At 43.9% G+C, this 27,560-nt stretch overlaps 1 protein-coding gene across 1 annotated transcript in view; it reads left to right on the top strand.

Moving 5' to 3' along the window:
- ANTXR1 (ANTXR cell adhesion molecule 1) overlaps positions 1 to 27,560 on the top strand; it is a 222,201-nt gene that overhangs the window by 181,840 nt on the left and 12,801 nt on the right. Inside the window, exon 17 of the mRNA XM_066593054.1 lies at positions 6,970 to 7,050. Within this exon, the coding sequence (XP_066449151.1) occupies positions 6,970 to 7,050 (81 nt within the window). The remainder of the gene's footprint in view (positions 1 to 6,969; positions 7,051 to 27,560) is intronic.

Raw genomic sequence — 27,560 nt, 5'->3', positions numbered from 1 at the left:
GAACCAATTTTTCGTTACACTGGGCTGCCTCCAGGCCTAGTTACCACTTAAGCCACATTAACCAAAGCGATTAATGGGTTTCACCTGCCCTCTTGGCTGGCCATGGCCAATTTTTGGGATGTACATTAGTACTGTTGATACAGCAATTTTTGTGGGCCCTCGCCTACAGTGTAATCAAATTAATTTTTAGCCCACCTGCATTACAGCTGACGTTACCTCAGCTGTGTTGGGCAATGCAATGGGATATTTTTATGTACCGCCGGTGGGTTCCAGGGAGCCACCCATGCTGTAGGTGCACACGGAGTTTTTAATACATCTGTACACTTCTAAAGAACCCCAGTCTGACTGGGGCATGCAGTGTGGGCCGAAGCCCACCTGTATTACGCACGACATTACTACCTCAGCTGTGTTGGGCAATGCAATGGGATATTTCTATGTGCCGCCGGTGGCTTCCTGGCACCCACCCAGGCAGTGGGTCCACAGGGAGTTTAACCTACATGTGTCCACTTGTAAAGAACCCCGGTCAGACTGGGGCATGCAGTGTGGGCCGAAGCCCACCTGTATTACGCACGACATTACTACCTCAGCTGTGTTGGGCAATGCAATGGGATATTTCTATGTACCGCCGGTGGCTTCCTGGCACCCACCCATGCTGTGGGTCCACAGGGAATTATAAATGCATCTGTTTCCACTTATAAAGAAACCCAGTCTGACTGGGGCATGCAGTGTGGGCCGAAACCCACCTGCATTAACCCTTTCCAGTCCACTGTGTGACCTGTGAAGACATTATGATTTAAGGCTGTACAGCTCTGATGTTTGAAGACATCCGTCGGGGTTCTCTTACTGTATATTGCCAGCCTCTCTGCTGTCGGAGCCTATCCTACGTGTCAGCTCATGCAGTACTGGCTTTAGCCAGCATATAGCGCCGTTGTATAACGGCAGAAAAAGAGTAAGCCCCCTAGGAAAACCATATACAAATTGGATTGGAAAGGGTTAAGCACAACATTACTACCTCAGCTGTGTTGGGCAATGCAATGGGATATTTCTATGTACCGCCGGTGGCTTCCTGGCACCCACCCATGCTGTAGGTGCACACGGAGTTTTTACTACATCTGTACACTTATAAAGAACCCCAGTCAGACTGGGGCATGCAGTGTGGGCCGAAGCCCACCTGCATTAAGCACGACATTACTACCTCAGCTGTGTTGGGCAATGCAATGGGATATTTCTGTGTACCGCCGGTGGGTTCCAGGGAGCCACCCATGCTGTGGGTCGACAGGGACTTCACAATAGGGAGTTGTACCTGCCTGTGTCTATGAATTAAAAAGCCCGGTCTGACTGGGGCATGCAGACACCTTGACAGAATGAATAGTGTGTGGCACATAGGTTCCCCATTGCTATGCCCACGTGTGCAGCTCCTGATGGCGGTGGCACAGGATTCTATTTCTCATTGCTTCTGTACAGCATTGTGGGCTATCGCTCCGCCACTTTTAAAGAGGGTCGCTGCCTAGCCGTGCCAACCTCTGCAGTGTGTGCCTGCGGTCCCTCGTCATGGCAGACGCAATTCTAAATAGACATGAGCGTGGTGTGGCATGAGGGCAGCTGAAGGCTGCCCAGGGACACTTTGGTGTGCGCTGTGGGGGGGAGGGGGGGCGGTTGGGCAGCATGTAACCCAGGAGAAGTGTCAGTGGAGTGTCATGCAGGCAGTGATTGTGCTTTGTTGGAGGTAGTGTGGTGCTTAGCAAAGGTATGCCATGCTAATGAGGGCTTTTCAGAAGTAAAAGTTGTTGGGAGGGGGGGGGGCCCACTCTTGCCGGTATTGTGGCTTAATAGTGGGACCTGTGAACTTGAGATGCAGCCCAACATGTAGCCCCTCGCCTGCCCTATCCGTTGCTGTGTCGTTCCCATCTCTTTGTTGAATTGCCCAGATTTTCACACATGAAAACCTTAGCGAGCATCGGCGAAATACAAAAATGCTCGGGTCGCCCATTGACTTCAATGGGGTTCGTTGTTCGAAACGAACCCTCGAGCATCGCGGGAAGTTCGTTCCGAATAACGAGCACCCGAACATTTTGGTGTTCGCTCATCTCTAGTTAATATACCTCTGGCAATCTAGAGGGTTATTTGTAGTGCCCTGTTTTGTTCTACTGTGTTTTTAAAGCTATCTAATAAAAGGAATTGATTTTAATTTATGTCTAAACTGTGAAGGGCTTTCTAGTATTTTGGTACAAGTTTTGTATGTGTTTCTCCATCTTCAGGCTCTAATGTGAGTGGTATTAGGTAAGACTTGCTTGGTCTCACCTGTGGAAAATTTGTCAGGACTATTTAGCCTTGCCTTCTGCTTCCCCAGTACTGTTTAATTTCAGTCTTCCTCTGTCTATGATATAAGTCAGAGCTAGGTGCTGGAGCTCCTGTTTGCCTGAGTCTTTTCAAAGCTAAGTGCTGTGTTATTATTCATTTTCATCTTGTTTTCGGTGGTCTTCTCCTATCCCACATAGGGTCTGCTAGTGGCCTAGGTAAGTGGTCAGGTTCGCCCTTGTCAGGGTGGGTTATCTGCACATAGGCAGTTTTTTTTACCTGGGTAAGGGTCTTTGGGGACAGTGTTTTTCTTGTGTCAGTTTTCTTTATTGTTTACCACAGTTTGGTGGGCAGTTGCAAAGTATTGAAGGTTTACGGATCCAGCCTATCCTGCTTGGATGTGACAGGAAGAAAGAAAAATGTTAATAGGTTTGTAGTAGATTCATATTGTACGAAGGCAATTGCATTTTATTTTTGCCTGCTTTGTGACGGGCTGTAAAAAGTTTGTAATTCATAGGTTAAAGTTTGGCATAAAAACAACTGTACAGTATTTGTAACTTTGCCCTGGTTTGAGCATAAAAGCAAAAGTAAACTAGTTATTACGTTACTCACTCGTGGCAAGGTGGTCCACTCAGTCAGTGATTATGAAGAAGTTAAGATAAGAATTTTGTGTGATAATGTAGAAAACCTGGTGTGAAATTGCAAAAATGTTGTCATAATAAATAAGTCAGTACAACTGAAAGTACTGCTGTGCCAAAGCAAATTTAAACAGCAATATAGTAGAAACTGGATCCTTTTTGGCCTGTCATCAATGGTCATCAAACAGAGTTGTGGTTTTACGTTTTTATTTTATTTTTTGTTTCAATTAAAATGCGTTCTGGGAAGAAACTGGATTCTTCCTCAGTTAAATCACATGCTATCCGTCAAAGTAAAAGAAATAGTACAGTATATACTACAAATATAGTACACAAGGATTACACTGAAGGCCAGTGACACACCACCATATTTCGGGCATGTTTTTGCATCCACAACAGAGACTTGTGTCCCGGCCTAATGATGGGTTTCCTGACACTCCGAGCATCATAGGGATCTACGAATGATGCTCAGACTGTGGGTCAGGAAACCTGCAGCCAGTCCAGGACACATGACCGTAATAAGGTGTGTCACCTGAGGGTGGAGTCAGATGAGCGTGTTTATGTGTGCACAATTGTGCGCACAAAACCACGTGTGCATCAGAACCATTGGTTCCCTATGGTGTGTTCACATGTCCATGTTTTACAGACGTGCAAACGCGCGTATCTGCAAAACATAGGACATGCGTGCACCATAGGATGGCTGAATGCTGCCTGTGATTGGCTTAGCGCTCAGCCAATCAGATGCAGCCATTTCAGCAGGCAGGGATTTAAAATGCCTTCCTGCTGAAAGAGCTTCAGAGCAGTGCAGGGAGAAGACAGGCTGGACGCACCTGAGCCCCACAGCTGAGGAGAGGTGAGTATATATTTTTTAAAATTTTTACCACATTCTATGGATGATTTTCAGGAAAGGGCTTATATTTAAAGCCCTTCCTTGAAAATTCCTGCAGGGCTTGCCAGCAGCCCACTGCTTTCAATGGGACTGCAGAAGTGCCGGTCCCATTGAAAGCAATGGGAGAACATCGCGATCCTCTTCCACAGCAGTGACAGGGGAACTCTTCAGCCTCACGGGGAGGCCCCATTCTCACTGAACACATCTCAGGATAAAAAGGAGTAAATAACATGTGTAGGTTTACAAATATCCTACGTGTTTCGAGCAGGGCTTCAAATTATGGCAGGTGTTTAAAAAATTGTACAAATGACACCTTAAATACCCTCCACCCATTCATTATTTCTTTTTGATTAAAACAATCAATCTTTTATTTAAGCCGTGAAAGCAGAACAATTCTAAAATTAAACAAACGTTATCCTAAATGTCGAGGAAGGAGCACTACTAAAATATTTTCCCTGTATAAGATGTTCATTCATCTGCCAAAGAGAAACTTCTCCAATTTGCTCAGCAGGAAGGCAAAATATTCGGCCGTAGTTCAATAAGTTTCCATTCTGCTCCGTGAATTCCCAGCATCCTCTACTTCTAGCATGTGTCAATCAAATGTACAAGCAGCTTATAATTAAACTGCATATCCTGAATAACATCTAATGAGAGAGAGAAAACAACAACTTAGTCTTTGGATGGCTCAGTGGTTATGGCTGCAATACTGGGGTTAAATCTGATCAAGGGCAACATCTGCATGATCTTTGGGACATACGACTGCAATAGGAAATTTGTCCAGTGGCAAAACATCGGTAAAAATGTGCTCATTTTTAATGGTAAGCCAGAGCTGTATCTATATACTGTACAAATACAGATTACATTTCCCTGCTAGTGTATTTTCTCTGCTTGGCATACTATTAGATCCTTGGACCTGCTCCAGGAAAGTTAACACACTCCTAGATTCAATGTCCATGGACTTTGACAGGCAAGACAGGCAAATTATATGTGCCAGATGTTTTGTAATTTTTTGTCTCAGTGGTCTGATGGAGCTTGTGTAAGGACCCACAGTACTGTGTGAGAGGGCTATAGAAGTATAATGAAGAGATGCGCCAAAATTTGGTGCAGTGGAGCTTAGCATGCTCACTGGACCCGTTTCATTGGATGAGGCTTGGACCATAAAAAGGACATACTGTGCTGCGTAGGGGGCCGGGGCTAAAAAGAAATACTAGTTGTAGAGTCTGCTGAGTTGATGGCATAGCAAGGAGCAAGCAACTGGGCGTTTGTTCCATGGGAACCTGGAGAGGAGATGACATTGCTGTGGCCCTGAGTTGGAATGGCCAACTGCTGTTTACAGAGCAAGTATAGAATTAGCTAAGAATCATTTTCCTGGTCCCCAAGGAAGTTGTGGATAGTTTCTGGCCAGCCTCAGTTAAGACGTCCAACGTGTCAAACTGTAAGTGAGGCTGGCCTCTTAAGAGAACTGTATGTGTGCATACCTAAAGGGAGAGTTTGTTGGGAATTAGCAGGTCTGCCCCATCGTTCACTGTTCATTGGAAAATCAAAGTGTTAGAGACTATTACTATTGCTCGGGTTCCCAGTGTCTTTATGGGATTGGTGAGCATGAAAAACACATTATCATAGGACTGAGAGACTTTTTTCATGGCAAAATATAAAAACTGCTGAAGAAGTGTGTACTCTGCCATGTTCTGTACTCCTGTTAGACCATCCTGTTATTAGTAAAGTATCATTAATATTTCCATGAGGTATTACTATGCTGTCCTTACTAGTATACAGTTTCTAGATAGTCAAAAGTGAAAACTCAGTTAAATACAACTTACTATTAATTTGCTGACTTTTCTTGTTGTGCTTCCAATAAACACTTTACATTCCATTTCCTCTATCTGCTGCATCATATCTTGGTACTTGGGCACCTGCCGCACTCCCCATTATACTTGTGCCCAATGTGCACAAACAAGGGTCTGCTGAGGAACACTAAGCAAAGCTTAGGTCTGTATGTGCATTAATTGTAACATTAAGAGGACGTCCCCTCTACTATTATTGTTTATGACACTTTTAAGTTTTTATATAGTTATTCATCTCCGGGGTTGGATCTTTGGGTACATTGCCAGCAATAGCCGAGCTACATTGCAAACATAAAGATTTTTATAGGACTGGTAGACTTATATATTGTATACGGATAACTAATATCTTTATTGAACCTTTTCAGCATTCTATGCATTGACCTTGTCCCTATTTTATGGACGCTAGTTTGTTCTACACTCTCTCCTTTTGAGGATACAAGATCAGCTTAACAGGCTGCTCTGGGATTGAGGGGATCTAAACAACAGATGTAACCATAGCTTTTGGGATTTCTGAAGCCTATCCTACGATTTCTACGCCATCTCTATATTCATGTAGTATATTATGTGAAAACTGATTCATGATATGGTTCTGCAATGGGAAAATATTTCTGTTTGCTCCTATAGCTTCCATCTGTCTTGGCATGAAAAAACTAGAAGGGAATGACCCTTAATCCAATAATGACCAATAGTATTGGCATCCACAGTGTTAGCAGCCAAAGGCTCTACATAATGTTTTGCTAAGGACCACCAAAAGACTGTTAACAGTAAATCAAATCTATAAAAATGGAGTTTTCCTTTAAAGTGACCCAGCTTTCAAAATACTGAAAATATAGTTTTTTTCCTGAAAGGGAGGCCATCCACCCCTCCCTCAAGGTTATACCTAGTCCAATCATTATAGAGACCTATGCTTGTCTTCGTGTAGGAGGGTCTTACAATGCAGCTGCTGTGCAGTTTTCAAGCAGCGGTTGTCATGAGCTACCCAGAAACTTGTACAGGAGATACCCTTCTGCACTGGGATATGCAAGAAGTTATTTATTTTACAAGTTCTAAGGTAAGTATAACTGTGGAGGTGAGGAGAGTATCTTGTCTCTGCCATTTAAACTTTTCATGGAGCATCGCATCCAATATAAAGTTGACTGCAATTTAGATACTTTGAATGGGACTAAGCTGCAATACCAGACACCACCACAAAACATGTATGGCACTCTGCTGAGTAAACAATGAAGGAAAAATAACTAACTTCTGCATGCAATCTGTATAAAGATATCTACTTTAATATATTCATGTGTTTCTGACATTGCAGGGCAAGCTTGATGCTTTGTGGGTTCTTCTGAGAAAAGGATATAGTCGGGTGTCAATAATGAGACCACAGCCTGGAGATAAGGTAAGGTTGTTCATTGTAATATGTATATTATATTCAGGAATGTTTTGAGATAGGTGCACGGCTTTTGTTTTTTTTTAAAGCAATCTGCACAGTAACTTCTGAAAAGCATATTCAAAGTTAGGATGAGGACTTAGGGTCCAACTGGCCTTATGAGACGAAACAACACCCACTCACAATGATTTGGCTGATAAACCATATGCTCATTGACCCCGCAGACGGGCTTGGTTTGGTTCCAGCAACTCACATGGAGACATGTAGCTGCAACCATAGTCTCCCACTAAGTGAAGAAAACTAATTACATGCCATTCTTGGGACATGAACATTGCCATTTTAAATACTGAAAATGCTTCCAACATGAGCCATTGCCATGTGGGTTCTGTGCACTGGACAATGCTACCATCTGTCTCACTCATCCCCGAAGAATGCCCATGTTTCTATCTGCTCCTATTCCCAAGAAAAAATTGGAAGACCTTAGAACTTGGATGCACCTCGTGAATGAAAGGTGTTAAAAAACCCTGTCAAATGTAGACCAAAGTTTCCATCTTTGGTCTCAGTTGGACTCATTAAAGTCCATGGTGTCATCCAGGTTTCCATCAGAATGGAAACCTGGATTGACACCCTTTTCTGTGATTCAGACAGGATGGAGAGGCTGTGCAATCCAGTGTGAACCCAACCTTAGCCACCAGTTTTATTGTTACCAAACTGATGACATACAGATGTAACAACGTTTAACTCAACTGTGATAACCTGTGAAACAAGTTATCTTATCTAAACACAACAAACGCCATTGAAAAGCTATTAAAAAGGCAAATAAACTTTGGCACAGAACTTTTTCCTAAGGCCCATTTAGACTGAACGAATATCGGGCAAACGATGCCTGACACTCGTCCCCACACATACTCGGTCTTGTGCTGCTGCACTGGAGCTAGTATCGCTGGCTCACAGTGGGGAAGCTGGAGATTTCTCTCCTCGCGCTTTCCCGCCCCCGTCCATTGACGTAACATGCTGCATAAACGATGGATGAGGAGCTGAACGCTGATCGTTCAGTGTAAGTAGCGGTCATTCAGTACTGAACGGCCGCTATGTTAAGTCAATAGAGAGGGGTGGGGGAGCGAGAGGAGAGAAATCTCCTTCAGCCTCCCTGCACCCCTGCTGGCTGCTCTGTGAGCTAGCCAGCACTACCAGCTCCCGTGCACAGGAGCGAGGACACACAGGGACGAGTGTCGGGCATTGTTTGTCCAACATTCATCCCATCTAAATGGACCCTTAGACTGCTTTCACACCTGTCTAATTAGGACTCCATTCAGAGTTTCCATCTCTATGCTTCATTTTTGGAGGAGAGAAACTGATATAAAGCTGAAAAAAAAATGATCATTTTTTTTCCCATTGTTTTCAATGGGGTTTCAAAAAACGGAAAGCAAACTGAAAGGCTTCTGTTTGCTTCCATCCTGTCAGGTTACTGCAGACTGCGCTATTTCTACATACAAAGAAACGAAAGCCTAATGGAATGGAAGCAAACAGAAGCCTTTCAGTTTGCTTTCTTTTTTTTTTCAAACCTCAGTGAAATCAATGAGGAAAATAATGGATCCGTTTTGATCTCAGTTTGTCTCCTCCAAAAACGGAGCAGAGAGATTGAAACTCTGAACTGCCCCTAACGCAGGAGTGACAGCAGCCTTAATTCATTATGTGTCAAGTTAAACCTTGCTACGTCTGTAAAACATCAATCAGTCCAGTTTCTCCTGAGTATTTTGTAATACATGTAGCAGGGCGAAAGGAGACAACCTGCAATTTTGAAAGATGGAAAGTTTGGTCTAGTGGGATTTTCTAGATTGGCTTTAATGACCTGGAAAAAAAAGGTAAGGAGGACATATGATGATAAAGAAAGCAGAAAAATAAAGCAAAGTATCCAAAGTTGTAGCTGAAATGTCCTGAGCCTTTCCAAACCAGCTGTATCTCAGCCTTTAACCTACTGGAAATGCTAGAGCTATCATTAAGGGGAGCCAAACCGGGCAACTGGGACCACAATCCGTAGGTGGGCACACAGAGCAGAACCCCAGAATCAACTTATAGTCTTCTTGTGGGTTCCCACAATGAGACAGAGGGAAGACAAATCCTGCTAGAAGCAGCCCTGTTGCTATACTTACAGTAAATATGAAGCCTACCTCACCTCCACCAGAACTTCCTGTAAGGCTGAAGGGCTCTTTCATGCAGACCACTTTTATAAACCACCGACAAATGATCAGTGGTTTTAACAGTAATTCTCAAGGATCTGATGGACATTTCCCAGCAAGACGAGGAGTATAATTCCTGTCTAGTGAAAGCTGTTGTATGAGCCGAGCTCTTAGTGCAATGCCTGTTGTAAACAAGATGTCCATCAATCATGTCTCCGATAAAGCCCTTTACAGAGGTGCAATCAATCAAGATCAATGATAAACGGTTAATTTTCACAATTACTGATCTTTTTCTTCATCTAAGGTGGCCATACACATTATAAGAATGTCGGCTGAACCCGCTAATTTCTGCACGATTGGCAGACCTTCTAATGTGCATGGTGGTGTTACGATCATTCATGATATCAGGGAGAAGAAGGGTCAACTATTTTAAGTTTCAGAGTAGATAAGCCTCCTGTCTGGCAGAAGCTTATGCCCTTCTTCCCATTAAGCATGTGTATGGGTAGTTGGGAGAAGCAGCTGTCAGTTAAAAAATCATCTGGCCAAAAGCTATCTAATGTATATGGCTAGCTTTAATGCCCTTATCGGGCCAAATGTTCCTATGAATGCTTGTTTGCCCAACAATTGGGCTATGTAAAAGAAAAATTGATCAGCCAACAAACAAGCATACGTTGGTTCATCGGCTGATCATCTTGTTTAGGGGATTGTTGGTCTACTGCACATCTCCCCGTGTAAACAGCGAGATGTGCAGTCCATCAATTATAGCTGTATGTCTTACGGCTGGCCGGGACAGGTGGACAGGGGGTCCCTACGCCAACCCTCTCCCGTGTCCCTACCTACTTGCCCGCCCTGGGCTAGGCCCCAGGGCGACAACTAGGCGACGGTCCTGCGCAGCACTAGCAACAGGGACCCCAAGGAAAAAGGGACAGGGAGACTGGCAGGTGGGCACCGCGTAGCAGACAAGACGTTAACAACAAGCAAACAGAGAGAAGTCGGGCTGCGAATTCCTTGGCACTTAGAGGCTTGAAAAAAGCCCCCGATTAGGGGCTCAAACGGTGCCTTTTTAGTGCTGATTATGGAGGATTAATAAAGAAATGTAGTCATTTATTACTGTGCTGCCTGACACTTACTTTCTACTATGGCTGTATAGACAGGCTGAGTGAGCGAACTCTGCTATTATCCATTTGTTCGCTCGTGCAAATGATTTACCGCTTCGTGTAAAAGGAGCCTAAGTTAGGCCTGGCTCACCAGCGAGCCGGATTCTGCATGCGGAAGGCCTGCAGCGTATTCCAGCTGTGAGCCTGGCTGCCGACCCTGTGTACCTGCTTGAACCCTATTGCGTATAACCGCGGCAATTCGCCATCGGCCATGCGTAGTACAGTTTATTTTTGTTTGTTTTTTTCATTGCTTGTATTTCCTATGCTGTCGCTAAGCGATGACATGGGTACCCACAATCCATACGCAATGTTAATTGTGATTAGGCTGTCCACATCCGTTATTTTTGAGGTTGACAACGGAAGCAGCTGGAGGCGGGTAAAATTTGCCATTGCAAGGTCCTCAGGCAGAGAGTTCCATAGTTTCACTGCTCTTACAGTAAAGAACCCCCTTCTATGTTGGTGTAGAAACTTTCTTTCCTCCAGATCAGGGGTGTCAAACTCAATTTCACCGAGGGCCACATCAGGCTTATGGGGACCTTCAAAGGGCCGATTGTCAGACAGTATAGTAAGGGCTTGTTCACACAAGTGTATTTGTTGCGTACATAATATGCAGTGAATAGAAGCCATTAATTACAATGAGTTCATTTACATGATGTATATTTTCACACAGCATGACCTGTTTTGTTAAGTACTATGCACACCAATAGGCCATTGAAGTGAATGGGCCGCGCAAATACGTGGTGAATGCGCAGGAAACCTCTGTATTCACTGCATATTTACGCACCATCTCAATGGGTCCATCTGCGCTCTTTTTTGCCTGCCAAAATATGCAGGCATAAGCGATTTTCGGTTGCGCAAATACGCAGCGTGTTTGTGTGACCGAAATACGATTACGCCTGTGTGAAAGAACCCTAATAGTGACCCCTATAGTGGTTGCAATAGTAATAGTGAATCTTATAGTGGCCCCGATAAAAATATTGACCCCCACAGTGGGCCAATTAGTAATAGGGACCCCCACAGTGGGCCCAGTAGTAACAGGGTACCCCACAGTGTCCCCAGTAGTAATAGCGACCCCCACAGTAATATTGACCCCCTCAGTAGTAATAACCCCACAGCAATATTATCCCCCCCAGCAATAATATTATCGCCGTCAGTAATATTAACCCCCCCCCCAACAGCAGCAATATTATCCCCCCAGCAGCAGCCACCATTAACCTTACCCCCTAGCAGCAGGCTCAGGTAAGGAGGATCTTGGCTGCACTGTGACGTCAGAGTGTGCGCCGGGATCAGCAGTAACAGTGCAATTACCAGTGGGGAGCTGCGGCACCCCAGCTGGTAATCGCTAGAGTGGTGACCGGCACGCCGCAAGCCACAGAAGATGAGGCAGCGGGCCTTGTGTTTGACACATGTGCTCTAGATGTAGTTGATGCCCCCTTGTTACAGTCACAGTACTTGGATATGCTTTTTTTCTCCATTGATTTCAATTGGGTTTGACAAAAACGGAAAGCAAACAGTAAGGCTTCCGTTGGCTGCATTGCATCAGATTTACGTTTTTTTGGATGGCAAAACAGTGCAGTCTGCAGTGTTATTTTTCTATCAAAAAAATAGAAACATGACGGAATAGAAGCAAATGGAATTCTTTGCAGTTTTTTGAAACCCCATTGAAATCAATTAGGAAAAAAACAGCCATGTTTTGCAGTTTTATTTCAGTTTGTCTCCTCCAAAAACGGAGCAGAGAGACGGAAACCCTGAGCTGCCCCTAACGCAGGTGTGACAGCAGCCTAAAGCGTTGTTATCTGCAATGAAGTAATGAAGTGGGGTTACGAAACTTTTGGCAATAAGCAGGAGTTCAAGTTTCTCTTTTGTTTGTGGCTTTTTCTGAGGAATCTAAACATGAGGTCATGATGAAATTTATATGGTTGAAAAAATACATTTAATTCTGAGCGCTTGGAGTCCTGGAACGGATCCGCGGCGGGGGGATTGGGGATGCTTTCTTTGGACGGTTAACTCATGCTTTGTGAAAGTAAAACAGAGATATACTGCATGGAAATCAAAAGGAAAGACATTTGGAGATGTGTTCTTCATTGTGATCTACTTCTGATTTTTTACTTTTATGGACTTGCCTTTTTTCCTCTCTCTCATTAGGCGATGTGTGGTAAGTAGGTAAATAACGCTGGTCACACGGGCGGCTGCTGTGTATCGGCAAAAAAATATGCTATAACGCGGAAATCCATCAATCGGCACAAAACCCTCTGAATGACTGCTAATGCTTAAATAGAGCCAGCAGTCTTGTTTTCCCAGCATTGGACGCAGCTAAACTCCCTCCCCCTCCCATAAAAGTCTATGGGAGCTTCCAGTGTATCTTGGCAAAAGATAGGGCAAGACCTATCTTTTGATGCAGCGTATAAAATCGGCACAGATGTGCTCGCCAAAAATCTTCATCTGAATGAATACATTGGAATTCAATGCTTCAGATGGTCGCAATTTTTGGGTGATTTTTTGACACAACTACATAGTAACATAGTATGTTAGGCCGAATGAAGACAATGTCCATCTAGTTCAGCCTGATTCAACCTCCTTGTTGATCCAGAGGAAGGCAAAAAACCAAGAGGCAGAAGCCAATTAGCCCTTATAGGGAAAGAATTCCTTCCCGTCTCCTTAATGGCTGTCAGTCTAATTCCTGGATCAACCTCTAATAGTTGTCACCTGTCTGTAAGACCCAGATCAACAACCCGCTGGTCACCTAAAATTTATATTCTGTAATATCCTTCCGCTGTAGAAAGACATCTAGTCCCTTCTTGAACTTCATTTGCCATTTTTCTGCCCAAGCCCCCAGCTCATCTAGGTCCGTTTGTAGCCGTACATTGTCCTCCGTTGTATTAATTATCTTGTATATTTTTGTATCATCTGCAAATATTGATATTTTACTGTGCAGCCCCTCTATCAGGTCATTGATAAATATATTGAACAGAATGGGGCCTAATACTGAGCCCTGTGGCACCCCGCTAGCGACGGTGGCCCAATCAGAGTATGAACCGTTTATTACCACCCTCTGCTTTCTATCTCTGAGCCAATTCTATCTAGCCAGGTATACATGTTTCACCCAGTCTGAGGTGCCTCATTTTGTATGTCAACCTATTATAGGGCACGGTGTGAAATGCTTTAGAGAAGTCTAGATATACGAGATCAGTAGACTCTCCCAGGTCCAGCCTATAGCTTACTTCATCGTAGAAGCTGACCAGATTGGTCTGACATGATCGACCCCTCATGAACCCATGCTGGTGAGGAGTTATTCTGTTGTTCTCCTTGAGGTATTCTACGATGGTGTCTCTCAGAAACCCCTCGAATATTTTTCCAGTTATTGAAGTGAGACTTACCGGCCAGTAGTTACCAGGCTCTCTTTTGGACCACTTTTTGTATATTGGAACCACATTGGTAATGCGTTAATCCAGTGGTACAACCCCGGTCTTGATAGTATCCATAAATATTAGAAATAGCGGCCTAGCTATCACATCACTTAGTTCCCTCAGAACCCTTGAGTGTATTCCATCTGGGCCTGGCGATTTATCGATTTTAATCCTCTTTGACCTGTTCTGCACTGCCTCCTGTGTTAGGTATGTAATATTTTGCGAGGGGTTCATTCTATTCCCCTGCATCTCATGTGACATTTCCTTTTCGTTCGTGAATACACTTGAAAATAAACTATTTAATAGGTTTGCCTTCCCTCCATCCTCTTCAATGATTTTGCCTGCATTATTTGTTAAAGGGACAGTGCTCTCCGTGCAAATCCTTTTACTGTTACTATAATTGAAGAATAGTTTAGGGTTGTTTTTGCTCTGTTTGGCGATCAGTCTTTCAGCCTCTCCCTTAGCTGTTTTGACCTTTTCTTTGCATATTTAGTTTTTTCCCTGTATTATTTTAGCGCTTCTTCGCTGCCTTCTTGCTTTATTAGTTTGAACACTTTCTTTTTTTCGTTTATTGCCCCTCTTACCGTCAAGCCACAATGGTTTCCTTTTACTTGCAGTTCTTTTATTTTTAGAGGGAATGAACTGCTCACATGTGGTGATTAGGATCCTTTTAAACTTTTCCCATTTGTCGTCTGTACTTTTATTTTTGAGGATGTTGTCCCAATTAATGTTACTGATAGTAGTTCTGAGCTGATCAAATTTTGCTTTACTAAAGTTTTTTATTTATTTGTTGCTCCCTGACAAGGCTTCTTATTGAATGACAGCTGGAAGTTAATTATTTTGTGGTCACTGTTCCCCAAGTGCCCCTCAACCTGCACCCCCATTATTTGGTCTGGTTTGTTAGTTAGTACTAAGTCCAGAGTGGCCCTCGCTCTAGTTGGCTCCTGCACAAGTTGGGTAAGGTAGTTATCTTTAATTGTTCTCAAGAACTTATCAGCCCTGTGAGATTTGCAGGTCTCATTATCCCATATTATATCTGGATAATTAAAGTCCCCCATGATAATTACTTTGTTGTGGTTTGACACCTGTTATATCTGCCATAGTAGTAAGGATTTAGTTTCTTCTGTTGCTTTTGGTGGCCTATAGAAAACCCCTATCAGGATTTTGTTATTTTTTTTCTCCCTGTATTTCTACCCACAGAGATTCCTCGTGTTCATCTCCTGTCCCTATATCCTCCCATAGCCTCGGCATTAAGTACGATTTAACGTACAGACATACCCCTCCCCATTTCTGTGTCCCACAGTCTCCTCTAGGGAGATTGTAACCTTGTAAATTCACCACCCAATCGCACGCCTATCATCAAGCCATGTTTCCGTTATTTCAACTATATCATAATTTTGATCAGTCATTCTCGCTTCAAGCTCCACCACTTTGCCAATCAGACTTCTTGCATTGGTAACATTACAATTTATACAGTTGTTTTTGTTCTTTAACTTCCTTTTGCTACTAATTGTACTAATGGCTGTCCTGTCAGTTCTAACCGTACTAACCCCACCCCCTGCTCAACCCCCATTCCCATTACTTAGACTCAGGTCGCTAGCTACACTGACTACCCCCTTGTTTCTCTTTTTGCTCTCCCCCCCAGTCCCTAGTTTAAACACTCCTCCAGCTTTCTAGCCATCTTCCCTCCCAGCACAGCTGCACCCCATTGAGATGCAGCCCGTCCCTATGGTAGAGCCTGTAGCCGACAGCAAAGTCATCCCAGATCTCCAGGAACCCAAATCCCTCCTTCTTACATCAACTCTGGAGCCACTTGTTTACGTCCCTAAGATCCTGCTGCCTTTCTAGTGTGGCTTTAGGTGCAGGTAGTATTTCTGAGAAAACTACCCTGGAGGTCCTCGCCCTAAGCTTGGACCCTAAGTCCCTGAAATCATTTTTGTGGGCCCTCCATTGACCTCTAATTTGTTCATTGGTGCTAACGTGCACCATGACTGCTGGATCCTCACCAGCCCCTCCCAGTAATCTGTTAATCCGATCCACGATGTGTCGAACTCGAGCGCCAAGAAGACAACACACCGTTCGACGATCCCGGTCTTTATGGCAGATTGCTCTATCTGTCCCCCTTATAATTGAGTCCCCCAGCACTAGGACCTGTCTAGCCTGTCCTGCGCTCCCCGTCCCCATCTCACTAGAGCAGTTAACCCCCTGGCATTCAGAGGACATATTGTGCTGCCACAGTGCTGGCTCTGCAATGGCATTGCCCTCATCTGCCAACTTTGCAAACTTGCTGGGTTGTGCCAGCTCAGGACTAGCCTCCCTGGTTCTCTTCCCTCTACCCCTCCTTCTATCTGTCACCCAGCTGGCTGCCTGCTCCCCCTGCTCTTCCGTGCTACCCTCCGCCCCTGCCTCTATCCCAGCGAGCGTCTGCTCAGTGAGCACCAAACTCCTTTCCCTGTTGTCAATGGATCGCAATGTTGCAAGTCGCTCATTTAGATCCAGGATTTGGACTTCTAAATGTGTGACAAGCACGCATCTTGCAGAACAGTATGCACCCTCAATCGGCTGACCAAGGACCGCATAAATGGCGGCGTATATACGGTCCTGTGAATAAGGCCTAAGCACTTCTTTACACGACCATATTTATGCCGCATATTAGGCAGTGAATAGAACCCATTGATTTCATATGCGTATTTTTCACGTGACTTTCAGTCGCATGAAGTAATTGACGGTATTTCCTATTTTGGTGCATATTACACACTGAAATAGGACTTCGAAGTAAATAAGCCAGCACAAATACACATTGATGGAGTCTTTATATGGGCATGATATAGTCCCGTTATGTGGCTGTGATAATCACGACCGCATAACATGACACAACGAAACCATTGACTACATTGGTTTTGTTTTCACTAGCGATATTCTCGGCCGTTAATAGTACAGGCGAGAAAAAATAGCAAGGTCCTGTCTTTCCTCTGTTTAATGCAGACTTGTGCGCTATAGAGCGGAGTTTGCATACTCAGAGAAAAAAAAACAGAAAACTTGCACAAAAAACCCACAGGAAGGGCTGAGAAACGGAAGGAGATTTTCAGTTGTGCAAATACGGAGTGTCCCCTTAGGGCTCATTGACACAGGCGTGTTTCCTGTCTGCATTATGTCCGTATTTGTTATGCACTTAATACGGTCACCTTGAACCCCGTTGATTTGCGTTGGGGTATTTAAATGAGAATTTTTTTACATGTCTAAATAAAAAAAATCCCACCATGTCTTATTTTGGTCCATATCACGGACTGAAATCACCCAATAAAGACTACAGGATTTTGTAAAAACACAGCAAATATGCAGTTGCTTGCATATTCACTGCATTTTTACGCATGTGGCCAGGAGACATTAGTTAAAAAATCATTCCATCATTTGGGTCGTCTAGCATTTTTGTGCATGTGAAAAACACAGTGAATACGGATGCAACAAGTGCATAAATATAAAAGCATACGCACCAAAATAGCACGTGTTTAGCACTGAAACTGCATACACTCATATGCATGAACCCTAAATAGCGTTTATTGAAGGGGTTTTCCAGGACAAAAGAGAAATAAAATTAGGGACAGGGAATGGTGTAAAGGAGTTAAAGGGCTTCCTTCGGCCCAGCACTCTCAACAAAGGTCCCAGCTGGTACAGGTCAGGATGGCAAAGCAATGGGTCACCACCCAACAGGATCAACAACTCTAATGTGGGTGAAGACTCAAGTCCATGCTCACAGATTAGGCGGTTTGATGTTGGTGGATTTTCTTTAGTCCCTTGTAGCCAAACACTGTGCAGTACACCAAGTTATTCTTTCCAGCACAAAAATGCTAAAGACAAACAGAAACCTGTAGAAACGGAGGCCATTAGTAGTTTTCATTAATGGCCAAGATAGGTTCAATTCAGATACCATCAAGAGGTGCCGTTTTAAGGATTTTCAATGGAAATCTCAACGGGACCATGGCGAGGTGTGAACAGCCATAACCTGATGAAATATTATGCTTTATACATTTTTTATGTGTCTTATGGTTTGGAGCCTCCCTATAACTCAAATCATAAGGTATTGCAAAATGTCCTTGTTTTGTAAAGCCTATGTTGCGTCACAAAACAACATGTGACTTATGTACAAACACAGTATGGCCAATGACATAAGTGCAGTAATTTCCCTTTATGAAATCCTATTCTTCTCAATCAAATGACCTCACTACCTGTCTCAGTGACTATGACGTCTTGTCTGCTGACTATTGTGGTTGTAGACAATAATTCACTTAGGAACTTGGGAGAAAGCAGGTTGTAGGGTTGGCTTCATGAAATCTGAGGAAATTCTAACATACCTGTCAGGAATCAAACTGTGGACCTCCTGCACTCCAGTCAGTAGCTCTCACTACTGAGCTATCCAGCCGATGGACAGCTCCTTTGTATGACTCTCAGCCATGTTTCCTGATCCCAGTTATCTAGTTTCTGTCTCCTAGTCCTGACCCCGCTTCTCTCTTGATTACACTTCCTATAAAAGCCTGGCTCTGCCGCTCCCTCGGTGTGTGATTATTCTGCTACACAGCAACGCTTGATCAAGCTCCACTTTCCTGTTCCTCTGCCATTTCTGCAACACCTCCCATTATTGACTTCTGGCTTCCCCTTCGACTATGCTACTCGCCTCATCCATCTGTACTGTAATCTGAGACCTCCCGTTACTCACTGCTGGCTTTTCCTTGACTACTCTCCAGACCTGTGGCTGCTACACCTGAAGCTCCAACCTAGTGCCTGAAACCGCTACAACACCACTCTAATTGGGGTCACAGTGCTTTAGCGACACAAACCACTATGGTTCGAAGTCCTGGGGGCACTGTGGCATCTCCTAATCCACATTCTAGCTGTACCCATTACTATGGCAGAGTGATACATGCTAAACGTCATTAAGGTCCAGCATTGTTGCTGCATCATAGCAATAAGATGACCAATTGGTACAAAAGCAGCCAAGACTATGATAACCCAGTGTCAGGATGCGCTTTACACTTATGATAAAATCTTAATTTTTTTGAGCAATGCAAGAGTGAGTGAAAACGCATAATTATGAAACCAGTGATTTTCAATGGTTTCCTTCACATTTGCGATGTTTTCACTCATGCGATGTGGAGGGGAAAAAAAATCGCAGCATGCCCTATCTTTCTGCGTTTTGCAATGTATTTTTTTTTTATCTCCCATGTTTCCCTGTGGAGCCTCCTTTTTATCGTATTGCAATGCACGAACTTTCGATTTTCATGTGTTGTGTTTTTAACATTAGAAAGGCCTATTGTCTTTCTCACGAAAAAAAATGGTGTCAAAATTGCACGAGATATACACACGAGAAAATCGCAAGTGGTAGCGATGTTTTTGCAAGAAAAAGCATCGCTGACACTCAAAAAGATCACAGGAAAAAAGACACGATTTTCTCACGGCTAAATTGCAATCGCCAGTGTGAAAGAGCCCTTATGTGTATATTCTTAGGCACCCCAGAATCCACTCAAGCTCTAGAAATCCACTTGTACAGGGACATAGATTAAAAAAAAAAAAAAAGCCCAGTAGGCGGCAATCAAATGTTGACAATGAGCAGCTGTCTATTGGGTCAAACACACTGCAGGACTGAACCGTCCCTAATCTGTACTGTATACAAGAAGGAGAAGAAATACTGCAGTACAATATGTTGGGTAATGGATGCAGAAAGTATCTGGTTAAGTTGTTTGCTTTGAAAGACAAAGGAGCCAGTTTCTCCATACTCATTTTTTTTTTCAAATAGCTTACCTAACATTACGGGAAATTATGGTGACTATTAAACAAATGTTATTTTAAGACTACGTTGCCCCCTGTTGGAAAGATGGTGACGATGCAATTAAAACAAAAGACGCACTCTGTTATTCCGCTTGCCTGTAGCTACGAGGAAAAGGGGGTTGTTATAGGTCATTATCAGTCACAGCTGCTTCCAATAACATCGCTGCGCAGGTCACATGGGGATTCCTGCGGTTTTCTCACATGTTCGGAAGCTCAACATTCTCCTGCCTCATTGACGGAGTATTTTCTCAAAGATATAACTACAGAAGGGTCGGAAACCGGGAAGAGCAGCATCTTCAAAGGCTACTTATCTTGTTCTTGTGCTGAGCTTTTAGAAAGCGGATAGGAAAACAGCAATAATCTGTTAGATTATAAAAAAAAAATTAACCCTGAACTTCCTTGATTGTTGCTGGTCTCTATATACACAAATACACTGAATGGCCACTTTATTACAGAAGACCATCTAGGAAGACGTTGGGCCTCATTTGGTCTTCAGAACTGTAGTAATTCCTTGTGGCATAGATTCCACTAGGTGTTGGAATCATTCGGCAGGAATATTGGCGGACAGGATATCTTCCACAGATTAGATAAAGGTACTACTACATGGTCTGAACAGGTGACAGGAAGGGTTCATCCATTCATGCTACTTGCACTGAATTCTGCCGTTCCCAACAGCATGGTGCAAAAAACCCAAAAAAAACTGGATTTATCTGACCAAGTGATGTTTTTCCACTGCTCATTGATCTAAGTTTTGTGTTGTTTTTCCTGCTGGAGTCTTGTCTTTGTGTTTGTCTTAGACAGAAATGGTGCTGGAATTGATCATCTACTGATATAGCCCATCTGAGCTAAAGAATGACAAGTTGGACATATTAACTGGAGCATCAACCTTGTATTTGGCTGCAATTTGCTTGACTGTGCACCATCTGCTTGTCAGAACAATTCCTGACATCCTCTACTGATGCCTTTTGTCGACAAGTTCTTTACGTTCACAACGTTCACTTTCGATGGATGCTTGTCTCAAATAGAGCTCCTTCACACGGCCGTAGGCGTTTTTATGTGCACCCGCCGGGGCTGTAAAAACGTGTGAATCAGGGCACAAATCTAACGTTTGTGCACCCATTCAGACGGCATGGGCCCCGGCACATACATGCCGAGCCTGCAATGCCGTTGGGCCTCCCCTCCCTCCCCCTCACCAGCTCACCTCCTCTCTCCTCTCGTTCGGCTGTGTGCAATGAGAGGGGGTGGCGGGCCAGAGTGAAACTAAGCTCCTGCCCCTCCCCGCCCTTTGTCCGCAGCCAGCAATGGGAGGGGCAGAGCTAAGCTACCGCCCCCCCCCCTGTCCGCAAAGCAGCAATGGGAAGGGCGGTACGGGCGGAGCTTAGCTACGCCCCCTCCCATTGCAAACAGCCGCAGGGGAGGAGGGTAGAGGGAGGGAGTTTTGCAGTCACGCTGCTAAACTCCCTCCCACTCCCTTCTCCGGCCACTGTCAAAGGCTCCCATAGGGGCCCATGCAGCGGCCGACATTTTCTGGCCAGAAAGATAGTTCCAGGACTATCTATGTGGGCCGGCGTGAAAGCGCTCGGCCCTATATTGGCCCGGCCCAGCGCTTTCACGCTGCGGGAATACGGCCATGTGATCTGATGCATCGGAATCCAATGCATCACATCGTAGCATATATCAGCCAGCCATGAAAACGGTGGCCAATATACGCTCATGTGAAAGAGGTCTTACACTGTTTGCACTAGACTCTTCACCGCTGCCTGTGAAAACCCAACGAGGCTTGCAGTGTATATAATCCTGACTGCAGCTAGTCTAGCATGGATGACCAGGCCTCATTGGAAGTCGCTCAATTTTTTTCCCATTCTAATATGGATTCACCCTGAAACTGAGAAATCTTGCTCACTTAATCTGGAGTCACAGGTTTAATTTCCATACAGGAAAACTCTGTTGTGGAAGGACCATTGTCGCTAATAAAGTGGCCATTCAGTGTATATTCCTTCTACAAATACTATGGAGTCCATTATTGTCATACTGAAGGCGGTCCTCGAAATCTTCACTGGCTCTTCCATAGTATTTGAAACTGTTTATATTCAATATAATAGACTTGGAGGCGCACTTAGTTTGCCAGATTCAGCTTGGACTCGCATTGTTAATCTAGATCCAGGTCCGGGTTGGCCTAGAACCATTTAAACTCTTACGTCTACCTCTAGACTGTTCCAGATTTGAAGGGGATCGACTTCTGCTCCACCTTAGTGCTTTAGCTAATTTTCTGCAATTTCAGCTCCAGAGTTAGCAGTGAAGGAATTCATTTTTAAGAAAACATTGTATATCTCAGTGAATCAAAGTTAATTCATTGTAAATATTAATATTACATTTTACACTTCATTTAACCGGCTGAAACCAAAGTAGCTACAGTAGCCAAGGTCTGGCTCCAAGTACTACACTTCTGCTCCTTTCTTATTTCAGCTTCTCTCCAACTTTATTATGCGAACGCTAGTTCCACTCCAGGTCTCCAGAATTGCATAGTTAAAGGTTAGGTATACATCTACAACTGTTTTTGATTATTCCAGGGCATCTAATATAAAAAATGATTTCATGTTACAAATAGTCATGATTACTTGTATTATACAGCTACTACCCTGTTTCCCTGAAAATAAGACATACCCTTAAAATAAGACATAGCATGATTTTCCAGAATTTTTGAGGATGCAAAATGATTTTTCAGGCTTTTTGAGCATGCTTGAAATATAAGCCCTACTCCAAAATTAAGCCCTGCTATCAGTTAATTAAAAAAAGTCAATTTAAATAGTGTCCAGGCAGCTATACGTGTAAAAAAGTTAAACCTTTTTTAACAAAAATTAATATAAGACACTGTCTTATTTTCGGGGAAACACGTTATGTAGACATATGTGTCTCTTAAGTTACAGACAACTAACAGACCTTCAGTAGTCTGATCCTACAGTCAAATGTTTGGTTTATTCTGATGACCGATTTTCACATCTGCATGCTGTCCGGAATTGACTGCATTTGGACACCACACTGACCGATTAGTCAATAGAGTTTTAGACCGTTTTCAGATGAGCGTAAGCGCAACTACGCTTGGCGGCACGGAGCTCAATTGCTGCTGAATGAGGGGAATTTCTTCCCCTTCGCCGTTTTTTTAAACTCCGCACCAGAGAGCAGGAGTTTGAAAAAAGCTGCTGGAAGATATATGCTGCCCATTAATTGTCCTATACAATTTATAGGTGAGAATTCCCAATAGTGAAAACGAAAGCACTGAAATCCTATTGAAATCAGTGGTTTCGTTTTTTCCCATTATGCGGCTGTTAGTATCATGGCCGCATAAGGGGAGAAATACACGTACGTCTGAATCCACCTTACAGACACAGACTGTCAAAAAATTGCAGCATTTCCTATTCTGTACCAACTTTTCAAACAACAGTCACCTACTAATGTCAATGGTTGTACACAAAAAAAATATATAGCGCACATGAAGTACATCCATGTATGCTCCATTTTTCACTGATGGTTGCTAACAAGTCTAGAAAAAAAATTGGGCCTCCAAAGACAGGTTGAATGCATTTCTAGACCAGAGGACGGAATTCACAGCAGGACACAGGCACAGAGAATCTTATTAGCACAGCTGGCTGTGATAATAGCCGGCTGCGCTGATAACAGCTGATCGCTCAATACAAGAAAACTTGAAGTGAGCGATCAACGACTCGTGCACGAAAACTTTTAGCACTGATAAAAGCAGGTGGCCCCCTGAGTCTGGGGATGTAAGTTTTATACTTGATTGTTCCTCTGGCATCAGCGCTGGGAGCATCTGCTCAGTGCATTGCACGGTGCTGCTAGGTAGTCCGCCCATTTTCATTTTATAATAGGCGGACTACTTGGCAGCACCATGCAATGCATTGAGTGGCAACTTCCAGGGCTCACACCAGCGCTAACACTTACATCTCTGGACTCAGTGGGTCACCTACTATTAGCCTAAAGGCTTTGCTTATAGGCTGAAAATAGGTGACAGTATCTTTATAAAGAGTTAAACAAAGAGAAGTTTTAGGGGAAAATTGTTCTACTTTATGTGCAGCTTCACAAAGGCCCAATGCACACGACTGATACATAAGTGCCAGACTCTGCCCTACTGACTATTACATTTTCTTGGTGGTAGAGTGTAGCTTATTGTGGTCATTAGCCAATTCCTGGAAGTATAGTAAGTGCCTGGCATTACTCACAGAGATATTGAATAGAGCCCTCTTTGTTCAGGTCGTTAAAACTGTTGATTTTGAAAGTGAGCATGGGGGCAGTCATAATATTTGCATTAATAGGGTAAACTCTATGGTTAGTACTGGGCCTAATTACAGTTAGATGTATTTGTCACAGGTGGAAGTGCAGTGATGCAGGGTTTAGGATACAATGCAGCAGATGGAAGTTTACTAAACAGTCCAAGCCCTTTAGACATAGTCCCCTCCTATACAACTGGCCTGTGTGCACACCTAATATTTGTGTTGCGGTCGGCCTCACTTAAAATTTGTTGCATGGAAGTCGTCGCTACAACTGGCCCAGGCTGGTCTGGCTTCACAAGTGCGACTCTACCATTGCTCCCCTAGATTCTTGTCACAGTCGATATGTCCCACCAGGTTTAGGATGTATGTGAGCACTATCCAGGCAGTAGGCAGTCTCCAGTTACTCCGTCCAGCACCTTGTAAACGAGAGTCCACCTTTGCATTCCAGCTCGTTTCCATCCTGTTTTTAGGTCCAGCAGTCTATTCTGATTAATTTTTCAATATATTTTAACGCTTTCCAATATACTGTCTGACGTTTACAGACATTCTGATTAAAGCCTGTACAGCTCCAATGTCAGAAAACGTCCGGTAGGGTATTCTTACTGTATATTACTGGCCACTCTGTTGTCGGGGGCCTCTCCAGCATGTCCCATACCGCAGTACTGGCTCTAGCCAGCCAATGGTGCCATTGTATAATGGCAGAAAGAGAAAACCCCCTGGGAAACTCTGAATCCAAAATTGGATTGCAAAGGGTTAATATCTGTCTGATACTGGACACAAAATCCCCTACATATACATAGAAGTGTAGCACCAATATGGCAACACCAAATTTTAATATTCTGGAGCATCAGATATTTTTTGAACAAAATTTTGACATATATCAAATAGAGATGAGCGAACGTACTCGTCCGAGCTTGATGCTCGGGCGAATATTAGGGTGTTCGGGATGCTCGTTACTCTTAACGAGCACCACGTGATATTCGGGTTACTTTCACTTTCGTCTCTGAGACGTTAGCGCGCTTTTCTGGCCAATAGAAAGACAGGGAAGGCATTACAACTTCCCCCTGCAACGTTCAAGCCCTATACCACCCCCCTACTGTGAGTGGCTGGGGAGATTAGGTGTCACCCGAGTATAAAAATCTGCCCCTCCCGCGGCTCGCTACGGATGCATTCTGACATTAGTTCAGGGAAAGTGCTATCGTGTTGGAGCTGCTATAGGGAGAGTGTTAGGAGTATTGTAGGCTTCAAGAACCCCAACGGTCCTTCTAAAGGCCATAAATCTTCTCTATATGCACTCAATGGGGCCGGCGGCAGCAGCGCCGACCCCATTGAGAACATATAGAAGACAAATCCTTCTTTTCTGCCACAGCTGTGACAGAGAAGAACGATGTTTGCCCATTGAATTCAATGGAACCAGCAATACAGCAGGTTCCACTGAATCCAATGGGCTGCCGGCGATCGCAGGATGAATGGTCGGGAAGGGGTTAAATATATAAGCCCTTCCCTGCAATTCATCCAGAAATGTGTTACAATAAAAATATATACCGGCGTATAAGGCGACGGGGCGTATAAGACGACCCCCCAACTGTCACCTTATACGCCGGCAATACAGTGGAGCAAAGAATAAAAATCATTACTCACTTCTTCAGACGATCTGCGGCGCTCCTGCAGACTGTCACTCCCTCCTGGTGTTTGCAGGCTCTTGCTCCCTCCTGGTTCCCGGCAGACTATTGCTTTCTCTACGAAAGGCTTTAAATCCCTGCCTCCAGAAACACACGTGCCTTCAGCCAATCACAGCCAATGACAATGATGTCATTGAATTGCTGTGATTGGCTGTGTTTCTGGAGGCGGGGATTTCAAGCCTTTCGTAGAGAAAGCAATAGTCTGCCGGGAACCAGGAAGGAGCAAGAGCCTGCAAACACCAGGAGGGAGTGACAGCCTGCAGGAGCGCCGCAGATCGTCTGAAAAAGTAAGTAATGCTTTTTATTCTTTGTTCCACTGTATTGCCGGCGTATAAGGTGACAGTTGGGGGGTCGTCTTATACGCCCCGTCGCCTTATACGCCGGTATATATTTTTATTGTAACACATTTCTGGATGAATTGCAGGGAAGGGGTTATATATTTAACCCCTTCCCGACCATTCATCCTGCGATCGCCGGCAGCCCATTGCATTCAGTGGAACCTGCTGTATTGCCGCTCCATTGAATTCAATGGGCAAACATCGTTCTTCTCTGTTACAGCTGTGCCAGAGGAGAATGATCTTTACGCTGACAGTGCGGGGGGGGGCCCACTCTTGCCGCTATTGTGGCTTAATAGTGGGACCTGGGAACTTGAGATGCAGCCCACCATGTAGCCCCTCGCCTGCCCTATCCGTTGCTGTGTCGTTCCCATCACTTTGTAGAATTGCCCAGAAAACCTTAGCGAGCATCGGCGAAATACAAAAATGCTCGGGTCGCCCATTGACTTCAATGGGGTTCGTTACTCGAAACGAACCCTCGAGCATTGCGAAAATTTCGTCCCGAGTAACGAGCACCCGAGCATTTTGGTGTTCGCTCATCTCTAATATCAAACCATTTTTAGTACATCAGATATGACTCTACTTTATGATTTCCCATTGGGATTATCTCAATGCCAGTTTATAATAGTATAATTTGCTATATGTTTCTATTATTTCTGACCTTCTCTCCTTTCTTTCATTGGTGGCTTTTACTGCTTTTTTGCGGATGTGAGTTTTACTTTCTATATTAGCTGGATTCCTTTGGTTATGCATAGCTTCTGAAAAGAATTTATAATAATTGTTCGTCCCCTAATAGAGCCTGAATCAGCCTATTTGAATTCCAGGCAGACAATCACAATCTCTTTGATGGTTACTCGTCATCAGGAGTGCTTTGCTTAATGTAGAAGGACCATTAGGCTAGGTCTCTCCTAATGAACTTTTGGTTGTGCAACAATCACAATAAAATGGGGGGAAATCTTGGAGGTCATCAAATAGTTGCAATAATCCATGATATTAGACATATTGTTGCATGGCCTAAAGTAATTGTGGAGTCCTAATCTTACAGAAAATTGTGCCAGTGACTATTTCATGAGCCATACACATGTGTGTTGGAGATGCTGGTTGGGTTTATAGGAATCTAGCACAATTCGGCACTAATTTAGGGTGGAGTGAGGACTAAGACAACAAAGGCCTCTTAATGCCTAGTGCAGGTTGTAAGAGAACAAAAAAAATGTCCATTTTTTGTGCCCCTTGTAAATGCTGTATATACAGTCTGAGTGTGACAGAGTGTTGTACAGAAAACTGTGTTTATTATACCGTACATTAATCCATTCCTACAAGCACCACTTGCATAATACTTTCCAGACCTGCTCTTCCAAACCCCAAGGGAATTGTTTAACACCTTCACCATGAGGAACACATTTAGTGACTATGCCCATCATTTAGAGAGTAATGGTTTGTTGAGGCGAGAGAGAAATTTAATCCATAAAGTTCCAAGCTCTATTCCATTACAAAAAACATTCTCGATTCAGCTGAATGTTAGCACCACAGGCCAGCGTGAGCGTTGCAGAACTTGCTCTAGCGAGTTAATATCCTTACATGACCCTCAGCTGACAGATTTCCACCCCGAGTGCAGCCAAGGAATCTGCCATATAATTCACATATTTTCA

Source organism: Eleutherodactylus coqui, chromosome 2 (assembly GCF_035609145.1).
Source record: "Eleutherodactylus coqui strain aEleCoq1 chromosome 2, aEleCoq1.hap1, whole genome shotgun sequence".
Taxonomy (NCBI): Eukaryota; Metazoa; Chordata; class Amphibia; order Anura; family Eleutherodactylidae; genus Eleutherodactylus; species Eleutherodactylus coqui.
Note: the sequence above shows the minus strand (reverse complement) of the source record. Positions and strands in the feature narration are given on the sequence as shown.